This window comes from Rhinolophus ferrumequinum, chromosome 12 (genome assembly GCF_004115265.2).
Source record: "Rhinolophus ferrumequinum isolate MPI-CBG mRhiFer1 chromosome 12, mRhiFer1_v1.p, whole genome shotgun sequence".
Taxonomy (NCBI): Eukaryota; Metazoa; Chordata; class Mammalia; order Chiroptera; family Rhinolophidae; genus Rhinolophus; species Rhinolophus ferrumequinum.
In genome coordinates, this window is record NC_046295.1 from 31,067,395 (window position 1) to 31,091,735 (window position 24,341).

A 24,341-nucleotide genomic window follows, 5' to 3' on the forward strand; every position below is an offset into this window, starting at 1 on the left:
TTCACCCTTAAAACATCAATTTCATTAATTGGTTCAATAAATATTTCCCAAATGAGCTCAGTCAAGTACTAATTTATAAAATAATGGATATTCAATCTCCAAATTCAAATTAAATGAAGATGAATTTCCTGTTAGGATGTAAACCTCCTGATAGCACAACCTGCATGCATCTAACTTGCTCAGTATTATTCCCGTAGTCACCGAGCACATAGTGTTCAACTTCACAATCAGTGGAAAACAGCAAATTTTAGTTGGTGTATCCTTCAGAAGCATTAATGATTTGTCAATTGCTTACTATTCTCTATTATTCCTTTGCTTTATAGTATAATGGTTAAGCATGGTATCTGGCAGCCTGACATAACATCATCTCAGGTCTTGATGAAATGATTACTTAACCTTTCTAAGCTTCAGTTTCTTATCTGTAGATCACCTACCTCTTAGAGTGTTTTGAAGAGTAAATGAGAATGTACATATATGTAAACCACTTAAAACAGTGCCTAGTATTCAACAAGTTAAGCATTCAATAAGTGAATGACACTATTATTAAGCTTATATAATACTTAATTTTCAATATACAGAATACACTCAACTCCACAGTCTGGTTTTATTTGTCAAATCAAGGACATCTTAGATTATAAACTCTAAGGCAAAGGTCATCATGACAGTTTAGTGAACATAAAAATAGCACACTACAACATAGCACTTTCTTTTTAGATGACCCCAATAGTAAACATTAAAAGATCCAATGTAATTACAACTCTTTTTGAAATATAATACTTTAGATTTTATTTAATTACCAAATAAGCTATATAATCTACTATTTCAAACATGAAATATTTGCTTCCTTTTTTGTAGGAATTTTATTTGTTTTTCAATTTTAATGACTAGACATTATTTTAGATAACCAAAAATAGTAAAGATAGCATTGAGCATTATTTCTTTGGACCACCGCTTAAGTGAAATTCATTCCTATAACAAACACTATTCAGGCCCCCAATATTCACGAGGCGCTGTTCTAAGTGCTAAGGATATGACATACCCAAATGGCTACCTATATCTCTGCTTTAGATTTGTTAGAAAGCTGATAAGTTTAAAAAAATTACCCAGTATATTGGAGGTTGGTAAATGCTACAGAAAAAAATAATAAAGCAATTATGGAGAAGAGGGGGTATAGGGGACGGAAGTAATATTAAACAGTTTTCCCTATGAAGGTATGTTCTGAGGAAAGTACTGAAGGAGACATAGCAAGTGCAAAGGTCCTCTCACAGCATTTCTGACCCATTCAAAGAAGATAAAAGAGGCGTGTGCAAATGAGTGAAGTGGAGCGCAACGGGGGAAGGAGAAGTAGCAGATGAGGTAACAGATGTAATAGAAGGCCAGATTTATATGGCTTTGAAAGCTACTATAAGAACTTCAGCTTTTCCCCAATTAACATACTGAAAGTCACTGGAGTGCCTGTATTTTTTTCCAACCTTTTCTATTGTGAATTATAATACATTACAACAACCAAAATACAGACTTACATGGCAATCACTTCCTTCTTTTCCTTTGAACCAGTACCACTTAAACAGGCATCCATACAAACTCTAATCTAGAACTGCCTATGTTTTTATTTTTATTTTTAAATTAGAATCATATACGTATCCTTTTGGGTCTAGCTGCTTTCACTCAACACGTCTGTGAGACCCATCCATGGTGTTGCACACAGTCTTGTTTCTCCATGCTCAAACGCTGAGCTTAGCTCACTGGGCTTCTGGCCTCCTCTAGCTTGGTAATTCTTTACTGTCTTGTTAGCTCTTTAAAAACTTTAAGCACATTAAAAAAATTAATTTTCTTTCCAGCTTTTCTTGTTGTCCTTAGCAGGTTTTGTCCTAATTATCTAGTCCTACCTGAAGGGTTCCAAGCAGAAAAGTGGTATATTGTGACATATTTTCATTCATCTGTTGAATAAACAATGCCAAACAAAATTTTTATAAAGCACTTAAATAATGCCTAATATTAAGATGCCATTAATGTTTCCCAACTATGAGTAATACATATGTATTGTTTTCTTGTAACTTTATTTTTCTATTTGTAACATTTAATAATGTCAGTCTGCTTTTCATTTTTTTTTAACACTTAATTTACTGGAAAATTTTCTTTAATAAAATATTAATAAAAACTGATACTCAAAAAAGAGTCAATCACTTTTCAGCTCTAGTATTTTTATTTCCAGTAAAAACACTGACATCTCAAACATACATATGACACTGTAAAAAAATTAGGCTCTTCAAAAGACTATTTTTATTCTTATTTATATATTGACGTGTTATGTATTATTTAGTACCTTACTATTTGAATAAAGTTGGTAATGGAAAATAGTTATTGGGAACATTAAAGCTGATACCATGTAGAAAAAATATGCCCTTAAAAATTTAAAACCTTTCCAGTTAAAAAAAGCAGAATGAACATGCCATAGCTTCTCTGACTCTTAAAACCCCAACTTTTATAACAGAAAAGATTTTTTTCAAAAAGCATAAACTAATAAGAGCAAACAATGGGAGAGGAGGTAGTATCAGAAAATTTTGGAAGCTGGGAAGTGTATGGATGAGTAAAATCCCTTCCTGGAAGTGAAGAATGTTGAGAAACAGCTAAATTTACATTACGGGGCACACAAAAAGGCTTGGGAATTTAGATGTCTTCGAAAGGCTGAACTAAAAGGAGGTCTGGTTCAAAGCCTATCTAGGTAGCAGCCGGGTCTCCCCAGGGTACCTTCCCAGTCTGAGCTGCTAAGAACCAACCCATCTCCACTCTAACTGAAAACTGGAACTTTTTCTTTGGAGGAAAACAAAAACCAAAAAACCCCAGTGGTCGCTGGACTACACTGAAAACAGGGATAAATACAGGCTTACTTCCTGAATTTGAACCCTCTAACATTACTCTTCCATAACTCAAATCCCAGAATAGTGAGCCAGCCAGATAGATGTGCTCTGACAGGATTGCAGGACTCTCCTCCAATTAACTTTGGAAACAAAGAAGGGAGGAAAGGAAATAATCCAGTTAGCTCACCCTATGGTGAAGATCACAGTCAACCAAACCCATCACACCCACAGAGCTATCCATGAATCCAAATTTTTACTTTGGGTCCCTGTCACAGAAACCGAATTCATATATTAACTAAGTATATATGAGTTAACCATTAACTGTTAAATGATCGCATACAAATAAAGCGAGTAAAGGAAATCCTAAGAAAGATGATAGAGAGCCCCAAAATACAATTGTGTTAAAGGTATGTATTGTGAACAAGCAGTTCAGTTTGGCGCCGGCCAGAAGACTCCAAGAGAAATTTCTTCAAGAAGATGAAATGGATAGAACACCTATGAGTTTGAAAGAACTGAGAGGATATTTACACAACTAGCAGACAGTCTGAGGTTGAGTTAGTGGTAAGTACATAGAACTAAGCAGATATAGAGAACAAAATTATTAATTCTCAGTGGGAGAGAAAATCTGCAGGAAAGGAAAACTAATCACATTACATGAGGCAGCTACTAACAGGGTCGACAAAACAATAATATAAACAATGAATAGTAATCTACTCAAAATCACAACAGCTACATGGGGAAGTATGTGGTGGGTACAGGGAAGAAGAAAATCAATGGTCATTTTCCACAGAAGGAAGTATATAAACACAGCCTAAAAACTAAAAATTAAAGGAAACATTCAGAGTACTGAAGACAAGTAGCAAAATAACCAGTAAAGGAATAAAAAGTAGTTGCCTACAAAAATGGAAATCGGGTGTGAAGAGAGCAGGGAGGAGGGCAGGAACTATCACTTTCCTTCAATATGTCTAACAGACTTATCGGTCTACTTATACTATTTATATGTATAGTTTTGATTTTAAAAATTAATTAGCAACCCCTAAAATCATAAATGAAAAATGGGGGACAGATTTAATAACAAAGACTAAAATTAATAAATGCAAATAAAATAAACATCCAAATGACTTATTTACAGTCATACCTCTGCCGTAAATCTACTGGATACTGGTGTAATAAATCCAACTTTACCATCATTAAACACAACAGCAAACCCATCAAGTGTGGCACAGTATTCCATGTCTCTGATATGCACATCTGCAAAGCCCAGGAATGAACCTCCTGATGAAAAAATAAGTACATGAAATATGCAAATAAATATAGTAAATAATTCCCTCACATTTTTGCTTACAAACCCTATAATGACAGTCAAAAGAGCAAAAATAATGATCTAAAAACATTAAACAATTAAACTACTCCTTCCTACACATACACACACACAGACACACACACACACACACACACACACACACACTCCTCCCTTGCATAATTAATTCCAAAGTAGAAAGTCAATGTTCATCCATAGAAAATATCTAACTAGATTGTATCAAATGTTAAACATCTGGCTCTAACCCATGCAGAAAGTGTAACTAACTACCTCTAGATGACTGCAGATCTACTGAAAAGGGTACTGTGCAAAGATTAATAGCTTTCCTTCCATTTGTCATTCCTTCCCAGTGAATAAGATGAAGAAGTCCATCAGAAGTAGCAACCAGCAGATCTTCCAGCACAGACTGCAAACTGTAGGGAAGGAAGTGACTTATGATCAATTACCTTTTAAGAGAGCATACTACGAAAGTACACACAAAACCACATAAATACTCTCTAAGCCTCTCCAATCACTGACTTCCTGGACTTTATAACAGCTATTTAGTATTCCAGATAGCTTTAAAAATTGCATTTTTAAAAAATGTAATTCATAATTACCAATTCTCAAATATGTAAATATATTTAATACTAGTTCTAACTAATGTTAAATACTACATACCATATAGGGCTTTCCTAAGTGACTGGAATAGAGCAAGATATAGAATAAATTGTGGTATTTATTATGTAGTAGTAGTTAGAAATAGATTAAGAGTTTTAAGTTATATTAGTACTGTTTACCTTCTAAACATTCTCTATCCTCAATTATAACAAAGGTTGGATGCCTAACATTAATCCTATTCTTTTTTCAGTCAAAAGTAAAAGATGGCAGTACTCTTGCCATCTTATGCCTCTAAACAACAACATAACCATTATCCCTATCTTTCTATAACTTGTATTTTTGGTAGTGGGAGGGAAAATAGTTGGCTATAAAGTCCAAGTTTCATATCTTCTCATTCAATTCAAAATCATATAGGAAATCTCCAATATTCAGCAACTTATGTGTTACAGGTGCTAATAATAGCAATTATTTCACTGAAGTTTTGGGAGAAAGCTTAGAGATTTCTCATCACATACATTTGTAGATTAAAAATAGCACCTGACAAGTTAAACAAGATGGCAGGAATTCTTTGTTTAAAGGCTCGTTTTCTATCCCATCTCCGTGAACCACAGCTTTTACCACCAGGTGGAGGTAGAAAGCCATGCTTGTACAGTTCCCCCTAGCTTGGTACCCAACATTCAAAATTCCTGATGCAACAAGTTACATTCTTGAACAGAATCTCTAAGCTGAAATAAAATCTGAAGTAAAGAGTAACTTTATGATCAAGGTGATGAGTAACCTGAACTCAATCTTTTGTAACCCCGATCACATTTAAGCAAACAACAAAAAGCATTCTTTTTCTATGAAGAAAACTATATAAAAAGATAGATTTTAAAAAAGACAGAATATACAAAAAGATAGATTAAACAAGAAAATAGCCAGCCACTTGCATACAATTTTATTTAACATGTACCAGTATCTGTAGTGTATTCTAACAAAAAAATAATAATAGTGAAAGAAGTCCTTTATTAGAATTGTGAGTCAGAAGAATTTTAAAAACATAGGTATTACATTCATACAGTTCAACATATTCACACATTAATCCATATAGTTCAATATTTAGTAAGAGTACACAGTAAAAATACAGTCTTTTCCCCAAGCCTGTCCCTTAGCCACTCAGTTCTCATGCCCAGTTTCTTATGTATTCTTTGAGAACAATACACAGTCTACCACCACCACCAGCTCCCTTTAAAAAACAAACAGTAACATTATTATGTGAGTACATCTTTCTTTTTTTCACCCAACATTATTTGGGAAGTTTTCTTCAGTAAAGAGTATCCTCAATGTTTATACCAAGATATATTATTCACATTATATAGATGTAAGAAAATTTATTTAATGGCTTCCTACTGATGGACATTTAGGTGGTTTTCAATCTTTTACTACTGTAAACAATGTGAAAAACAGTGAAGAACCCTGCAAGCATTTCATTTCCAACATGTATTATTATATTTGCAGGATTAATTCTTAGAAGTAGACAGACATGCTGGACAAAGGCCATAAACATTTGTAACTTTGATAGATATTGCTTAATCAATTTCCATATATATGGTATCAATTTATACTCCTACCACCAATGTATAAAGTTCTCATTTCCCTATGGCCTCCCTAAGACAGCATGTTACCTAATTGTTCACATGTATAATAGTCATTTATTATATGTCCTAATGGAAATCTATTAAGTAGTGTACCAAATGAAAAACAGAAAATAAAAACAAATTCTTTACATTCTTTGTCCATTTGGTCTATTGCATCTTCTTCTTGTTATAGGAACTCTTTGTGTATTACTGAAATTGGCCTTTTATAAAATTCACTGTTAAGTATATTTGCTTGTTTTCATAGTTTGTGTTGTCTTTTGAGCTTACTTATGGTGTTTGTCTTTTTAACTTTTATATAGTCTAACTTATCAATGTTTTCTTTCATAAGAGTTTACTTGCAGACATTTTGACAGGAAGGTTTTAATGATTCCTAATTAAAATAAATTTTGAATTAGAATACTTCTTTTACAATTTTTTTTCATCATTTGCTTATAGCAAGTCTGGGCAACAGAGTTAAGAACTATTGGCCATTTTGATGCATAGAATATTGGAATATTACCATTATAATTTCATGATTGTACATGACTGGGCTCAATAACAGCAAAAAGTTCTTGGGGGTTCAACTTTAATTCTGGGTTCAGTTAAAAATAGCTCTTTGCTTAAAAATAATAAAAGAAACAAAAATAAATACTGTAGTAAAAACTTGAAGTTAAAAACACACTTTTGACAAGACCCACACATCAGAGACAACTAAACTGTCAAATGCGAAGCAGTTAAGGAAATAAAGCCAAATTATTGGTACAATCATTTACTTTTTTTACCAGTGGATATAAAAATAATTTTTGATATTTTGGTATCCTGGCCTTCATATCACAAAACTTTTATTCACTTTCGGATCTAAAAGCTCAATTTTCTTCCAAGTGTACATATATACTTCCTCCAAACTTACAAAAGCTATAGAAACAAAGGCGCTTTCTCTTTTTCCCAAATTGTGTGATTTTATCCGTATCTTTTTTAAGTAGCACGGACTATGTCATATCATTCAAATAATTCTAGATCTTACCAAAAAACTACAAATTTCTAAATAAAATTGCAGTTGGTATACCCAATTTATGGGCTTTATTATATAATTTAAGATAATAATGTACCATCTGTAAAATTTCACTTTTTAAGGGTTAATCAAACATTTCTAGGGCTAAAAAAAATTATCCTCAATGAAATGAAATCAACTTTTTTATTGGTCATATGATTAACCAAACACATTGCATAGTATCATCACAAAATGTTACATTTAACCAAAATACAGTAAGTACCTCATGATGGGTGCTTGCAAATCAAGTACTTTCCTCATCTCTAAATTTAACGCTGGAGTACACTGTTCTTCCTTAAAATGGGGTGTCCCCTTCATTTGTGGACTTCCTCTAAAAAAAATAGTAAATATGTAGGATTAGAGAGAAAGAAATTGAATTCACATTCACTCTGTGACTAATACACACACACACACACACACACACACACACACACACCCTCTATTTTCCGTTATATAAATATTCTCATTTATTAAAGTTAAAATAAAGTATTATAAGAATTTTAAAACAAATTTAAGTAAATCCTAACTTTCCAATGACTTCCACTATAAAAATCAGAGATAAATTTTACAGGTAAGATTCCATCCCTTCCTGCAAACATATTAGAATGCAGTAAACTGTTAAAAATTACAATAAAAAACCCTAACTTTCTGATAAAAAATATTATTACTTATAGTTCAATAATAATTTAAGAGTATAGCATCAGATTTTTGGAAGGGGGTCATGGAAGATGGGGCTAGAAGTATAAATTAAACCCAGATAATGAAGAGCAAAATAAAACTCTCAAACTGGCTTACTTACATTTTTCCTACTTTCTCATGATATTGGACTTGATATTACTATCTCAAATAAACATACAACAGTTTAGAGATGTGGAGAAAAGAATGGCATTTGAAATTAGAGATACCTGGGTCCCAATCCAGGTTCTACTTTTTATTGCCAATGACTTTGGAAAAGCTGCTTTCTGAGTCACTTTCTATGTTTTTGTGTATCTATAAAATTAGAAAATTAGTTAGTAGGTTCTTACTGTGTTTCCCTGAAAATAAGACCTAGCCGGACCATCAGCTCTAATGCGTCTTTTGGAGCAAAAATTAATATAAGACCTGGTCTTATTTTACTGTAAGACTGGGTATAATAATATAATATAATATATGATATGATATAATATAATAATACCGGGTTTTATATTTTTGCTCCAAAAGATTCATTAGAGCTGATGGTTCGGTTAGGTCTTATTTTCGGGGAAACAGGGTAGTAAGCTGCAGTTCTTACAGTTGTCAAGGTTGTCTTTTGAATGATTAAACATAACCTGCCTCCACTGGATGTTTAAGACAATTTAAGTGTTCAGAAAAGAAGGGAATTCAGGAAATTGTAGGTTCCGGGTGCTAGAGAAGGGGGAAAGTAGGTTCTAAATGCTAGGCTAGGGCTCTTGATTTTGTGGGGACTAGAGAGCAACCAAAGTTTATGAGATAAAGAATTAATATCCTGAATATTATAGAGAACTCCTAAAACACAACATCAAAAAAACAAAACCACCTGATTCAAAAATGGCAAAGGACTCAAACAGACATTTCTCCAAAGATGTACAAATGACCAATAAGCACATGAGAAGACACTCAACATCACCAATCACTGGGGAAATGCAAATCAAAACTAAGTAAGACACAACCACCTCACACCCACTAGGATGGCTACTACAAAAATCAACCAAACAAACAAAAACAAAAAAACCCCAGAAAATAACAAATGTTGGCAAGAACATGGAGAAATTAGAGCCCTGTGCAATGTTGCTGGGAATGTGAAATGGTACAACAGTTGAGGAAAACAATATGGCAGTTCCTCAAAAAATTAAAAATAGAATTACCATATGATACAGCAATTCCACTTTGGGTATAAACCAAAAGGAACTGAAATCAGGGTCTCAAAGAGACATCTGAATACCTATGTTCATAGCAACATTGTTTACAATAGATAAAATGTGGAAGCAACACAAGTGCCCATCAACAGAGGAATGGAGAAAGCAAAACATAGTACGTACAATGAAATATTATTCAACCTTAAAAAAGGAAGGAAATTTTAACATATGCTACAAAATAGGTGAACCTTGAGGGTATTATGCTAAGTGACATAAGCCAGTCACAAAAAGATGAACACTGTATGATTCCCCTTAAATGAAGTATAACTGTACACCTCAAAAATGGTTATAATGATAACCATTTTATAAAAGTTATGTTATTTTACCACTTAAAAAATGGAAATAAAAAAGTTTACTGTTGGGATCTTTCTAAAATAATATCATTCCAGAAAGTACTGATGTGTAACGTTAGTGTTCTTGTATATATTTAGAGTTCAGGTGTTGAAATGATTTAGAATAAAACTAACTGAAATTTTAAGGTTTCTGAGACAAGAATCACATCATCAAATCTGTTTTGAAAAACAAATCTGCTATCAATGCATAGGATAGATTTCAGTATATAGGGGAGACTAGAGGAAAAGTTAGTAATTAACCTTTTTAAGGGCCAAGGAGAGGCCATGAGAGCTCCCCAATAAAATAAGTGAGAATAAAATAGAGATAGACAACTTCTAGAGACATTGCAGAGTTGTAATCAATCCATACAACTTGAATACCATACAAATATGAGAAGTGAAGAAACAAATTATAAAGTTTTCGACCTCATACAACTGTATCAACTGTATAGCAGATCACAGTAACTACAATAAATTTTAGAAAAGCAATAGCATGTTTGGGTTGGTAGAGAAGAAATGAGTTAGGTTTAGACATGATGAATCTGAGGCTGCCTACAGGAACTTCTAAATGAATTAATCCTGGAAAGGTGGGCCTGAAGCTCAAGAAAAGTGGTATGACATTAAGGAAACAGATCTGGACCTCAGCCACATATACCGAATAATTAAAACAAAGACGAGAAGAGAACTCAGAACAAAACTCTAGGGAACATGAAAGCATTATTTTAGGTACTATATAGTAATTTCAGATGTTGATTTAAACCTAATGACATTTTTTATGAAGTAGATGGCATTAACTCCATTTTTCAGATGAGTAAAATAAAACACAAAAAAAGAAAGCAACATGATTAATCCTGAAAGCTAAGGAAAGCCACTGAAAAGTTTTATGTAGGGAAATAGCATGCAAACTTTGTTAGAAAATTCATTTAGGTGAAAACTGTAAAACATGGTTTAAGAAGATATCACAACAATCTAGGAGAAAAGTGAGTGACAAAACCCAAACTAGTGTTGCTAGGAATTAGGTAGAGGGCAAAGGCATGAGGGACACATACAAGGCACATAACACAGAATATATAAAAAGTAGAATATAGTGGAATTGAAAGACTGACTGTTGGAGTTATTAAGCAGGAAGAGAAAATAAACTCAAAGTAAATGGTATTATTTACAGAAAAAGGGAACTAGCCATAGTTGTTTCCAGGATTAAATTACTTAAAAATAAGTATGTAATTTTTCACCTTTACACTTAATAAAAAAAGCTTTTTGTTTACATTATCACACATCCAGACAGCCTGCAGTATAAGAACAATGTGTAGAATTCTCTGGATTGGTCAGATCTTTTAATACTTCTATCATTCTTTGCATTCATGTGTCAGTCTTAAAGTGTGGTCAGTCAACAGGGGAGTAGTTTCACTGCCCAGAATTTATATAATTACATCCCTAACAATCTTATTCATGAGTGCTCATGCAATTATGATGTAAGACAATGGATACATAAAATATGCAAAATTCAATAGCTCAAGGTTACACATGTACTTTTATAGAATACATACATATTGAAATCATAAGACCAAGGAAATAAAAAATGTTAGGATAATACTTTGTTCTAAGTTCATAAACTGAACTTAGAACAAAGCATAATTTTAGAAATAACTTTCTAAACCCATAAGGGAAAAGGAAAAACAGTTCAAGTTTATTCTCCAGAAAACTAACACTCAAAACTTACTAGCAAAAAAAAACAAGTTGAGGGAAACTTTCACATCTGTAACTAATTTTAACTTCTTTTCTCCTCTAAATTTGATGTACTTTAGTAAATGTGTCTGAAGTTGTGAAAGGGTAAGTTGTGTTGAGATTAGACACTGCAAACCTTGATTATTCTTTTGTTTCCCACCAAGCACTAATTCATTTACAATCTTCGAAAGTCTCACAATCTAATGAAATATGTTGGGAGTGGGGGGCATGAGGAGTGGGAGTTTTGAGTTTTGATAGTTGTTATGGAGTCATTTTTTCCAGTGGAAATAATATTTGTATCTTTAATATTTGATAATCAAATGTACTAAATTTTAATACAGTAACTATTTTTTTTTAAAGAATTTTGGCATCAATAGGTTGGTCTCTGACCAAAAAGAGGTTAATAGCAGGAGTGGAAAGATAGACAGAATGGATGGGGGGGGCGGGTAAGGAACTTTGCTTTCCACCAAGTATACATTATGATGACATATTTGTTGAAATTATTTTCATCATGGTAAAATAAATATGAGTTGCAGTTTCAAGATCTACTAAACTCATATTTAAACATAAACACATGAACACATTCTAAAGTTAAACACAAATTATTTCTGATTTACCCCGACAGCTTCCTTCATTAACTTCACTGCAAGTTCCAAGACATAAAATAAAAAGCCAAGAAGACCTTCAGTGGACAAGTCTGTCCATTGGTCTGTGTAACTAATACGAAGGGGTAGTTTACTATAGAATGGAATTTATGATGACACAAAAGATAAAAGTGAAACATTTATTAATCAAAGGATAAATGAACTTTGAGGCATAAAACGTGATTTAATAAGACTGCCATCATTACTGAAAGCTGACTCGCAACACCAATAGGCAGGATGCTGGAAACACTATGTGGAAACTATGGAAGATCAAGGGGCATCTGACCTGTTCTCAGGTGGAGACTCATGGAAAACGATATGCAGTCTGAGCTTAAGATGCTGTCACATAATACAGGGAAGTTGAGATACTCTAGAAAAGCTCATGCGATGAACTCATAAGATTTAGAGTATAGAAACAAGAGACAACAGAGTTTCTATAATTGAGAAGAGGACTACTAATGGCCTCAATTATGGTGCCTCCATTCGTCAGGACTATTATAAGCCAATCCAGATCACTTTTTGTTGTTTTTTTGTTTGGTTCCCGATTTCCCAAATAAATCCCAAAGTAGTACATGGCTAGATGGGCATAAACACAGTTGAGGCAATACAGTATTGGTGGTTAAGAGCACAAACTTTGAAGCTACAACGCTAAAGTCTGACTCCTGGCTATGCCACTGACTATGAATGAGTTACTTGGCCTGGCCTCTCTATGTTGCAGATGGTATAATAATTGTACCTAACTACCTCATAGGGTTGCTACAGGGATTGGATGAGTTTGAAAAAGTGCTTCTGGAGACACTAGCATTAAAGCACTATTTTTGATTTTGAAAAAAAAAAAAAAGCTTAGCACAGCATCTTGAATTGCATACATGTTTACAATGACACAGAACTAAACATTTTTTAAAACTCTCCTCAAACCCATGTAGAAGCCACTATTTTCCATGTTTTAAAAATTTGAACTCATATAATTCTCCAAATAATTGAAAAAGAAAATATTGTTATTCCAATTTTATAGAAAAACTAAGAAACTTATTGGACTACTAACCCAACTAGAAAGTATTCCAGGCACACAAATACACAACAGGCTGACTCTAATTTACTCTGCAAGACTGTTTCCCTATAAGAAATTTTTTTTTTTTAAAAATGTAGCAGTCACTAGAAGTTGAACTCTGGTAAAAAAGGACATTATTATCAAGTCAAATATAAAAAAGCTAAAAATCACTTAATACGTAATGTATACATAACTTATGTAATATGTAAAATCACTTTACATATATAAAACCACTTACTAGAAATGAAGTAAAAATTTGGTGAAGGAAAAAATATATTAATGATAACAGCAGCTGTCCTTTATTAATTTTCCCATGAGACAGGCACTTAGCTAAACATTTAATATGCATGATCTCATTAAATCCTATGACATAATTAGTACTGTTATCTTATTCTATAGAAGAGGAAACAGGTTTTGGAGGTATTAAATAACTTAATAGAAGTCATACCGCTGAAAAGAGGCAGAGCTGATATTCAATTCCAGGCTTATCTGATGCAAAACCCTATTCCTTTAACCACTGATATTCAATGCTGCTCTAAAGTTATTACATTTTATTGAGCTCATGTATTAAAACCCAAATCTTCAATAAAATATATGGAAGAACACTCAAATTAAAAATAACAATGTTCTTTATGAGTTCTTTAGCCTAATGCACACATTCAAAAACAGCAAAATTCATCAACTCAAATTAAGTTGCATCCCCTGGAGTCTTAGAATCAGAAGGCAAGAAACTCTTTTTTAAAACTTTTCTGGAATACAAAAAGTGATTCTCAAAATACTAATCCAAAACACTGTAAACATGTAAATCATGTTAGCTGAGTTGAAATACAGAAAATGGTATTTTTCACTGTTTCAAGACATGTTATTTCCCTACCCAGCCTCCCTATAGTAGTATAAATTAATCCAGTGAGGTTCAGATGATGCTGATTATTGCTTCTTACTTACAGAAGCATGTCTATCTAAACTGCGCAATATAATGGGTTTATATGTAGTTCAAAATGCACAAGTAAATCATATTTTAGACACTGATTACAACAGTTCTTCAAAAGGCTCACAATATTATCACACAGAATGAAAAAAAATAGTAAGTTTTATATTACCCATAAAATTGAATTTAAAATTTCTAAATACATCAATTACCTATCACAATGTCCATACCATTTTAACAGTACAATTTATATGCCAAAAGGGTTTTTGCATTAAAGATTTTTGTTGAAAAAAAGTCAAATTAAATTCCATTACCAAAAGAATTTCTGTACTTTACAAAAGATTTCCAAAACTCAGGATTAACACCTCAATTAACACTATATTTATTATTAAAAAACGTGACTACATCATCAAGAAAATCTAGTATTTCCTTAAAATCTATGATAAAGGAATATGAGCTATATCCTACATGGCGAACGTTAGCCTTTCCCAAAGTGTATTCTCAAGAATATTAACAAGTGTTATTTAAAGAATCTTTCATAACGCCATTTTTAAATAAAATTGTGACTTTTTTAGATTTTTCAAATAAGTGACTTTTTTTTAACCACAATATAATGTATGCATATCAAAAATTTTGGAAAACTCAAATCAAAAGATGAAAAACACTACAGTTCTACCATTTGGGAGCAATTGCTATAAATATCTCTATATAAATATATTTATATATATATTTCTTGCTTTTTTTCTTTAGATGACTTTTGTTTGTTTTTTTTGTTTTGTTTTACAAAGTTGTGGTCCTATTACATATATAATTTTGTGTGACTTGTTTCTTCACTTTGCATTATAATATGATCAGATTCTCAAGTTTATAACATTTTGAGACATTATATTTAACGACTGCTTATTATTTGAGAAGAATATACCAAGTTGACTTACAAACCAATTCTCTATTATTATACCTTTGTGTAAATCTACTAGCAGAAGTATATAAGAACATATTGTACTATTCCAGAAAGTACGGCTAATTAGAAAAAAAAAACTATTTTATATACTGAAATGTGTAGGTTTTTTGAAAAATAATTGTTGTATTTAATGTTTTGAGTTACTGTTTAGTTTGAGTCACTAATTAACAAGTTTCTCTTGTGTTTGTTAGTTGTTATATTTCCTCTTATGAGGTTTCTTTTCCCTATTTATCTTTTGAAATCTTTGTATTTCTTAGCAATTTATGTTTGACTCCTTTATAAAAAATAGTAAGCCTTGTTTCTAGATGCTACAAAATTTTTCCTCAGTTTGTTCCTTGCCCTTTTAATTTTGTTCTTTCTTTTCCTGTTAATTCTCAGAAATTTAAATTTTCACATAATGAATTCTATTTTCCCTTTAATTTCTTAAATACCTAATAAACTTTGGCCATCTTCCCCCATGTAGAAATGTAATATTCATTTATATTTTCATACAACTTTAATGGCTCGATCTTTTTTAAAAAAGATGTTATGCTCTAAAATTATATGTTCTCTTATTTCAAAAGTTCTTTCAATAAAATGTGACTTTATTTCAAAAGAAAGGCTAAAAAAAAGTAAGGGGGAAAAAACCTATGAAAAATATACAGAAAAACATTGTTTAAAGACCGAAAGTCCAAGTTCCCTCAAATTCTAACCACTGTTTGGAGTACATATTTTTTCTATCCATATACAAAAGAATATACAAGAAAAAGTGCCTTTTCAGTTTCCTGACATTTCACCTCTTCCCTTCATGATCTCGTAGGTCCTCCCTGACAAGGACTTACAAATGCTAGATCTGTAGTATATTAACAATAATTCCGAATGTCCAAGAAGGAATATAGTACATTCATGCAAGATTCTCACACTTATTTAGTTACAGAATTCTTTATTCAAGTAATGACAGTTCAAAGACCTGGTAATTTCTGAAACACTGTTTTGGAAATGCTGGCTTAGCTTATTTTAATCACTTCAGACAACCCAGAACTGTAATGTTTTGGTGAATATAAAGTATGCAAACCAAATATTAAAAGAATGAAAGACAAACTTACTTGGGATACACTGGTTCATAAAGGTACTTGTCCCCTCTTGTAGATGTAATATGAAAAAACAAGATGTAGCCATTTGCTGTCTGAAAGATAAATTTTATTTACCATAAATTAAAGGGTAAGTCTATGACTGCAACCCTAAATTTTAATTATACATAGTCTTACTTTGAAAACACTTCACTTTTAATTTTAAGAACCCTACTTTGAAGAGCTATAGTCTAATTATACAAATAAAAAAATGACTTCATTTTAATATAACTCATCTTGTTTAAGAATCCAGAGGATGTTTTATATTTTGAAAATATTTCAGACATGTCATTGAAATCAATAGTTCATACTATATTATAGAACTTAATATTCTAAAATTGTATTATTCAATAATAGATGATTATTTTGCAAAATATACAGAACTTCTGGCAAATAAATATGGCAAATAATTTTCCAAGTTTTTAAAGCAACAATGTTGCCAAATAGTACATAACAGTATGACAAAATTCTTGACTCTACTCAAATAAAGTTTGTATAACTTCAGAATGACACAGTTATATATTTCAAAATCAATGAACTGGCCTCTGACTTACTACAAAATATACCCTGAGACACAGCAGGAAAACAGAGCAAACCTTCAATTTCCAAAATTTGAACATCAGCTAATTTGTTTAAGTTAACAAAATTTTTGAAAATTATTAATTGTGTTAAAACAAATAGTGCCATTATATGATCATGGCATATATCCATGACTCTGACGCTCAAACAACCATTTTACATTCATATAAATATAGAAAATATTTACCTATTTCTAACCAAAGATTTTCACACATAACAGAGTGAAGTGACAAATATTTTGCCCAAACTACTTTATACTAATGCTGAATTCTTGTCATTTTAGAAGCAGGTGGGCTTTTGCCCAAAGTAGAACCAAAGAAAACTGAAAAAAAAAGCTATTCAAGGTTTCAAATTTATTCCTAGTATTGGCTTTCTGTTTTTTACTTAAAGGAATGCCAGAGAAAACACTCACTTAATTTCTTTAGCAAAGCCAGTTTTTTATTTTTTAACTGTAAACTTTACTATTTCACAATACATCCCAAACCTCTAGTTCAACATATTGACATACAAAAGAAAAAAGGCTAAGATTCCTTCAAGTAAGATGATCATTCTAATTCTTCATGTGCAATTTTATATTCTTCTAATGTGGAGAATATGGGATCAAAAGGAAAATGAATTTACATCAAACCATAAAAAGTTTCACAGACATCATGACCCCTATGCAGGTTAGTGACTATTTAAAATTTGTAAACTCTACTGTTATATTATATAGGCTAGAAAAGTAAAATAATATGTTCTAGTACTTAGGCAAATAACATACACCACACACACCACACACACACACACACACACACACACACACACACACACACACACACACACACACACACACACACACACACACACACACACACACACACACACACACACACACACACACACACACACACACACACACACACACACACACACACACACACACACACACACCCCCCCCCCCGAACTATTTTTTCTAAGGAAACAAAACAAAGAGTTCTCTTTCCTGTTATCATCCCGTATCTTTATTTTTTTCTGTCTCCAAGGCACACTACTAGAATTTGTGGCTTTAATCACAGAGGCCCAACAATTTCTGTACGCAACTTAAAAAGTCTTCATGTCCCTTTCTTTTGTATATCCATGAATTAGGGTCATAAATACATAATGATAAAGCCTATAAAAAGGATAAAAGAAAAAAATCACTAACTACTTAAATAGAGGATGGAACAGATAGACTTGTCTCTAATAATGCGACTTAGAAGAAAAAGAACTATAAACAATATTTTAAAAAGACATTAATAATTCATAAAAATTCAGTCAGAGAGGTGTGAATATTGAAGTTTAACACTTTTATGAATTGCAAATCTAGCAATGAAGATTTGAAAAACGATGCAAACAACCTCAGCTAATTCCACATTTTAAAAAGAAGAGTTTGAAATCTGGGGTGGTTATTAATGATATTATTATTAACTGCTTGTTTGCATTTTGCTTTGGTGATCATTGGGGAGTTCTCCCTTCCTACCCAAAATTAAACATATTTTAAATATTATTTTATGATTGCAGCTTTACATATATACTATAAAGAGTAATTTTCTGCAAACAGGAAGACTTTAAATCCCACTGTGTCATGAGACAAATCAACAACTGTTAAATATAACTAACGCTTAACCTGTACACAACAATCCTAATACCTTCCACTACCATCATCCAATGGTTGTATGTACATGAATTCACCAGATACTTCAGAATTTCAACTCATAATGCATTTCTCTTTTCAGATATACCATTTGTATTATAAAGAATAGAACAGATTTACGCATCTAGCTCCAACGACCTAAATGATGCATCACAAAGATTTCTATAATAATTTAAAGATAAGGACTTGATTTAGAGAAGTATCTTCTATCCTAACATACTGTCATGTCAGGTTTCAAATAAGGCTGAAATAACATACTAGTACTTTTTAGTTCTTTACACTGCTTTGTAAATGGTGGTTTCTGTTTTCAGCTTTATTTCTTTATTATTCATGTTCAAATACATAAATTTAACCACCCCAATTCATACAAGATAATGATCTAACATTAGTCTATGATCTTTCAGACTTTGTATATTCACATATGAATGTATTTAAACGGAAAATTATAAAATCAGTTGTAAATCACATACACTCTCAAAAATAGGTGATGACTACCTTTTGGCATTACTCATCAAAATTATTATCCCTAATATTATCACACTCTTTTATACCAGAGGACTAATTTAAAAAAAAAAAAACTTGATAGTAGTGGGGAATAATTAGCTCTCGATTGAGTACTATTCAACCCTGCAATACAAAGCACAAAACAAGACATGAACATATCAAACTGTCTCAAGTAAGATCATTACAGCCCAGAACAAAGCTCAAGACTTACAGGATCACAAAAATATTCAGCACACAACAAAGTAAAATCACAATGTCTGACATCCAATCAAAGATTACCACACATGCAGATAGGCAAAAAAACTCAAGACCCATTAAGGAGAAAAATGGACCAATCAAAAATGATCCAGAGAACAGACATAACCAAGATGGCACAGTAGGTAAACACTGTGCTTACCTTCTCTCACAACATCAACATTACAACTAGTCATTATCGAGATTTGCCTAAAATCAAGCTGAACTGAAGCCTTTCAACTAAGGACTTGCAGAAAAAGTCACCTCCAGACTGGTAGGAAGGTCAAACATGCGGAATGGGCTGGTCCCACACCCACATGTGACCATTAAAGATCAGGAGGGCTATTTCGGCTGTGGGGATCCCCCCTTATCCCTTAAGGAGCGAGAGATCCCAGCCCAACCCCAGCCCAGCGTTCCCGTGCCAGGAAGAGAAGTCCCATAATTTTTAGCTGTGAAAAACAGCAGAGATTGTGACTGAGTGATACTGAACGCAGCTGCACTCACAGGCGCTCCTTTAGAGGGACCGCGCGCAGACTTACCCACCAACAGAATCACTGGCTCTGAGCTCCAGGGCTGGGGCAGCAACTGGAAAAGTGGCAGGGATGTATGGTGGGGAATTGTCTGGCTTAAGACGGGGGCTGGAGAGGCAGCTTTCTCCTGGATGGGGAAGCTGGGTGAGGCCAGGTTTCTTTGTTGAGCCCCCACTTCCTGGTGTGCGACACAGGCGGCTGCCATTTCTGAGCCTTCTCCGTTACTGTCCCCGCCCAACTTTCGGTTATATCCAGGCTGCTTTCAGTGGCTTTTTCATGTAGACCGCCTGCCTTCACTCAAGCTGCAGACTTACCTATTCTATTGTCTCTCAAAGGTTCGCGGAATGCAGACAATCAGCATCTGGCTTGAGAGTGTCCTGTGCCTCTGGCTGAGCTGTCCTAAGCTTGCACTAGCGGCAGCCAGCCTTGGTTTGTGGCTTGGCCTTTCAAGGCGCTTCCAAGCACAGTACAGGGGGCAGCCATCTGTGGATTTCTTTCTGGCTCCCGCTAGGTGGCCCCGGGTGGGGCAGAGGCTGTGGCTGAATTTGACCTATAGCAGATCCCCTCCAAGATGGTCCTGGGGCTGGCACCCCCAGTGGCCATCTTCAAAATGAGCTGGAGCATCACCTAGTCATCTACAAGTATGACACACCCAGGAGGAGGATTGGGCAGGTACCAGAGTCCTGCTGAGGCAGATCATGCTCCATAGGATCAGCCTCTGCACAATAACCCTCCCATTGTAGTCAAGACCAGTCCTCACAACCAGTGAGCCCAACCCAAGGGTCAGTCCCTCACACTGATGTGCAATTATCAACCAGGGCTCACCTACAAGAGGAGGGCACACACAACCCACACAAGGGATTTACCAGGAGCACATGGCTCAGGTGACCAGAAAGACTGTGCCACTGAACCCCACAGCAGACTTACTACAAAAGGCCACTCTACTAAGACGGAAAGACATAGCAGCCCTACCTAATACATAAAAACAAACACAGGGAGGCAGCCAAAATGTGGAGAAAAAGAAACATGTCTCAAATAAAAGAACAGAACAAAGCTCCAGAAAAAGAACTAAGCGAAACGGAGATAAGCAATCTAACAGACACAGAGTTCAAAACTCTGGTTATAAGAATGCTCAATGATCTCAGGGAGAACTTTAACAGCGAGATAGGAAGCATAAAAATGGAGATGAAAACAGAAAAAAGAATCAATCAGAAATAAAGGATACAATAATGGAAATAAGAATACATTACAGGGAATCAACAGTAGATTACATGAACCAGCGATGTAGAAGATAAGGTAGCAGAAAACCCCCAACCAGAACAGCAAAAAGAAAAAAGAATCCAAAACATTGAGGGGAATATAAGGGGCCTCCGGGACAATATCAAACATCCCAACATTCGCATTATAGGGGTACCAGAAGGAGAAGAGACAGAAGAAGAAAGTGAAAACCTATTTGAAAAAATAATGACAGAACACTTCCCTAAGCTGATGAAGGAAACGGACATACCAGCCTATGAAGCACAGAGTCCCAAACAAGATGAACCCAAAGAGGCCAACCAAGACACCTCATAGTTAAAATGCCAAAAGTTAAAGACAAAGAGAATCTTAAAAGCAGCAAGAGAAAAGCAGTTAGTTACCTACAAGGGAGCCCCCATAAGACTGGCAGCTGATTTCACAACGGAAACTGCAGGCATGAAGGAAATGGCAGGAAATATTGGCAAGTGATGAAAAGCAACGACAATGCAAGTGATGAAAAACAACAACATACAACCAAGATTGCTCTACCCAGCAAGACTGTCGTTTAGAATTAAAGGACAGATAAGGAGCTTCCCAGACAAGAAAAGCTGAAGGAGTTCATCACCACCAAACCAGTATTACAAGAACTCTGAGAGGGACTTCTTTAAGATGGGAGGGGGGTTAAAGATGAGTGAAAGGGGACGGGATTAAGAAGTACAAACTGGGGCCTCCCTGGTGGCTCAGGTGGTTGGAGCGCCATTAAGGCCGAGGTTGCTGGTTCGATTCCCACATGCGCCAGTGAGCTGTACCCTCTATAGCTAAGACTGTAAACAACGTCTCTCCCTAGAGCTGGGCTGCCGTGAGCAGTCGGAGGTTGGTGTGGGCTGCTGTGTACTGTTGCGGGCTGCTGTGTACTGTTGCGGGCTGCTGTGTGCTGCCAGGAGGGGCTGGTGACCAGCGTGTGCGGCCAGCAGCCAGCGTGAGCCAGCGAGAGCTGCCATGAGCCGCTGACCTACGACCCACTGCCTCAGCTGGGGGGAGCACAAGGCTCATATACCAGCAGCATGGGCTAGCGAGCTGTGTCCTACACAACCAGACTGAGAAACAACGGCTTGAACCGGAGTGGGGGTGAGGGGAAGCGGAAGAAGGGGGGGAAAAAGAAGTACAAATTGGTTGTTAAACAGTAGTCATGGGGATATAGGGTATAGCATAAGAAATATAGTCAATAATGTTGAAATAGCTAGGTATGGCGCCAGATAGATACTAGATCTATCAGGGTGATAGATGGGAATGGGGTTGGAGGCAGGGTGAAAAGGGTGAAGGTATTAAGAAATACAAATTGATAGTTAATACAGTATGGGGAATATAATCAACAATGTTGTAAAGATCGTGTAAGGTGTCAGATGGGTACTGGACATATCAGGGGGATCACGTCATAGCGGTGACCCCCTGACCAATGCGCTACACACCTGAAGAGCTGAAATATAATAATATTGAACGTCAACTATAACTAAATATATAGATATATATAGTCTTTGGATGTGGAGTACATAGGGAAGATACTCGATGGTAATGTAATAACTATGTAAGATGTCAGAGAGGTAGTAGGTTGGGGGGTGGTTATCACTTTACAAGAGGTTTAAATGTCTAACTATTACATTGTTTTGTACACCTGAAAGTAATAAAAATAAATTAAAAGAAAAAAAACAAAAAAAGAATAATGCCTAGCAATTAACGGGTAATCGATAAATATTAGTGGAATGAATTAATCAAAGAAAAAAGAAAAGATCCAGAATTCAATCAGATGTTAGAAACAGCACAAAAAGACATTGGAATAGTTATAACTGCGTTTCATGTGGTCAAAAAGTTAGGGAATAGAGTAAACCCAAACCAAACTCTAGAAATAAAAACTAAAATATCTAAGATAAAAAATACAGTGGGTGGGGTTAATAGCAGATTAGACATTACAAAAGAAAAGCTTACTGGTCATGAAAGCATACCAATAAAGATTATTCATAATGAAATACAAAAAAAGAATGAAATAAAGCTGACAAAATATCAGTGAACTTTGGACAACTTCAAGTGGTCTCATTCTCTCTCTTTCTAAAGGACGGGGTAGAAGTCAGAAAAAATAGTCGCATTAAATTTAATCCAAATTTAATTTCTTTAAAAGATAATTGACTTTTAAAACTGGAATAATAGCAATGTATGCTCAGGTTTTACCAAACATAAAAATAAAATGTCTACAATCTATGTTCCTTGACCCCAGTAGAATTAAATTAGAAATAGATAACAAGATTTCTGGAAAACCCTCAAATATTTTGAAACTAAGGAATATGCTTTTACATAACCCATGGATCAAAGAAGAAATCAAAAGGGAAGTTTAAAAAAATAAGTCAGAGTAAAATTTGTGGGATGTTACTAGAACAGGTCTGAAAAGGAGCTTTATAGCTTTAAATACCTGTAAAGCTTTAAATAGCTTTAAATTGGAAGAAAAGAAAAGTCCCAAATCAAATCAAATGACCTTGGCTTCCATCTTAAACTACAAAGAGATGAGCAAATGAAACCCAAAGTAAGCAAATTTTTTTTTTTAAAAAAAAAGAAAGAAAAAATAGAGGAAATAATAGAGAGCAGACGGAAATCAATGAAATAGAAAACAAAAATCAATGAAATTAAAAGCTAGGCTTTCTAGAAAAAGATCATTAAAATTGATACATCTCTAGTCATACTGACCAGAAAATAAAGACGATAACCACTATAAGAAATAAGAGGTGACATCATTACAGATTCTACTGATATTAAAAAGAATAAAGAAGGGCTGGCCCGGTGGCTCAGGTGGTTAGAGCTCCTAAGGCTGCCGGTTCGATTCCCACATGGGCCAGAGGGCTCTCAACCACAAGGTTGCCAGTTCAATTCCTCGAGTCCCACAAGGGATGGTGGGCTCTGCCCCCTGCAACTATAATTGAACACAGCACTTTGAGCTGAGCTGCCTGCTTCCCAGATGGCTCAGTTGGTTGGAGTGCGGGCTCTCAACCACAAGGTTACCAGTTCGATTCCTCGAGTCCCGCAAGGGATGGTGGGCAGCATCCCCTGCAACTAAGATTGAACATGGCACCTTGAGCTGAGCTGCTGCTGAGCTCCCAGATGGCTCAGTTGGTTGGAGCACATCCTCTCAACCACAAGGCTGCCAGTTCGACTCCCTCAAGGGATGGTGGGCTGCACCCTCTGCAACTAGCAACAGCAAATGGACCTGGCACTGAGCTGCGCCCTCCACAACTAAGACTGAAAGGACAACAACTTGACTTGGGAAAAAAAAAAAAAAAGTCCTGGAAGTACACACTGTTCCCCAATAAAGTCCTATTCCCCTTCCTGAATAAAATCTTTAAAAAAAAAAAAAAAAAACAACCAAAAAACAAAAAAGTTAAGAGAATGAAAGGATTAGTCACACATATTAGGAAAAATTCTTTGTAAAGC

General features: G+C 34.5%; 1 protein-coding gene across 3 annotated transcripts in view; it reads right to left on the reverse strand.

The window, feature by feature from the left end:
• The window catches only part of RIC1 (RIC1 homolog, RAB6A GEF complex partner 1), a 96,052-nt gene that overhangs the window by 40,409 nt on the left and 31,302 nt on the right, over positions 1–24,341 (reverse strand). For 2 of the 3 annotated variants that reach the window (XM_033122619.1, XM_033122618.1), the window contains exons 3-6: positions 16,089–16,168; positions 7,673–7,780; positions 4,453–4,595; positions 4,000–4,136 (exon numbers count right to left, since the gene is read on the reverse strand). In XM_033122619.1, the coding sequence (XP_032978510.1) occupies positions 4,000–4,136; positions 4,453–4,595; positions 7,673–7,780; positions 16,089–16,168 (468 nt within the window). The remainder of the gene's footprint in view (positions 1–3,999; positions 4,137–4,452; positions 4,596–7,672; positions 7,781–16,088; positions 16,169–24,341) is intronic. The other variant, XM_033122620.1, reaches the window with a different exon arrangement.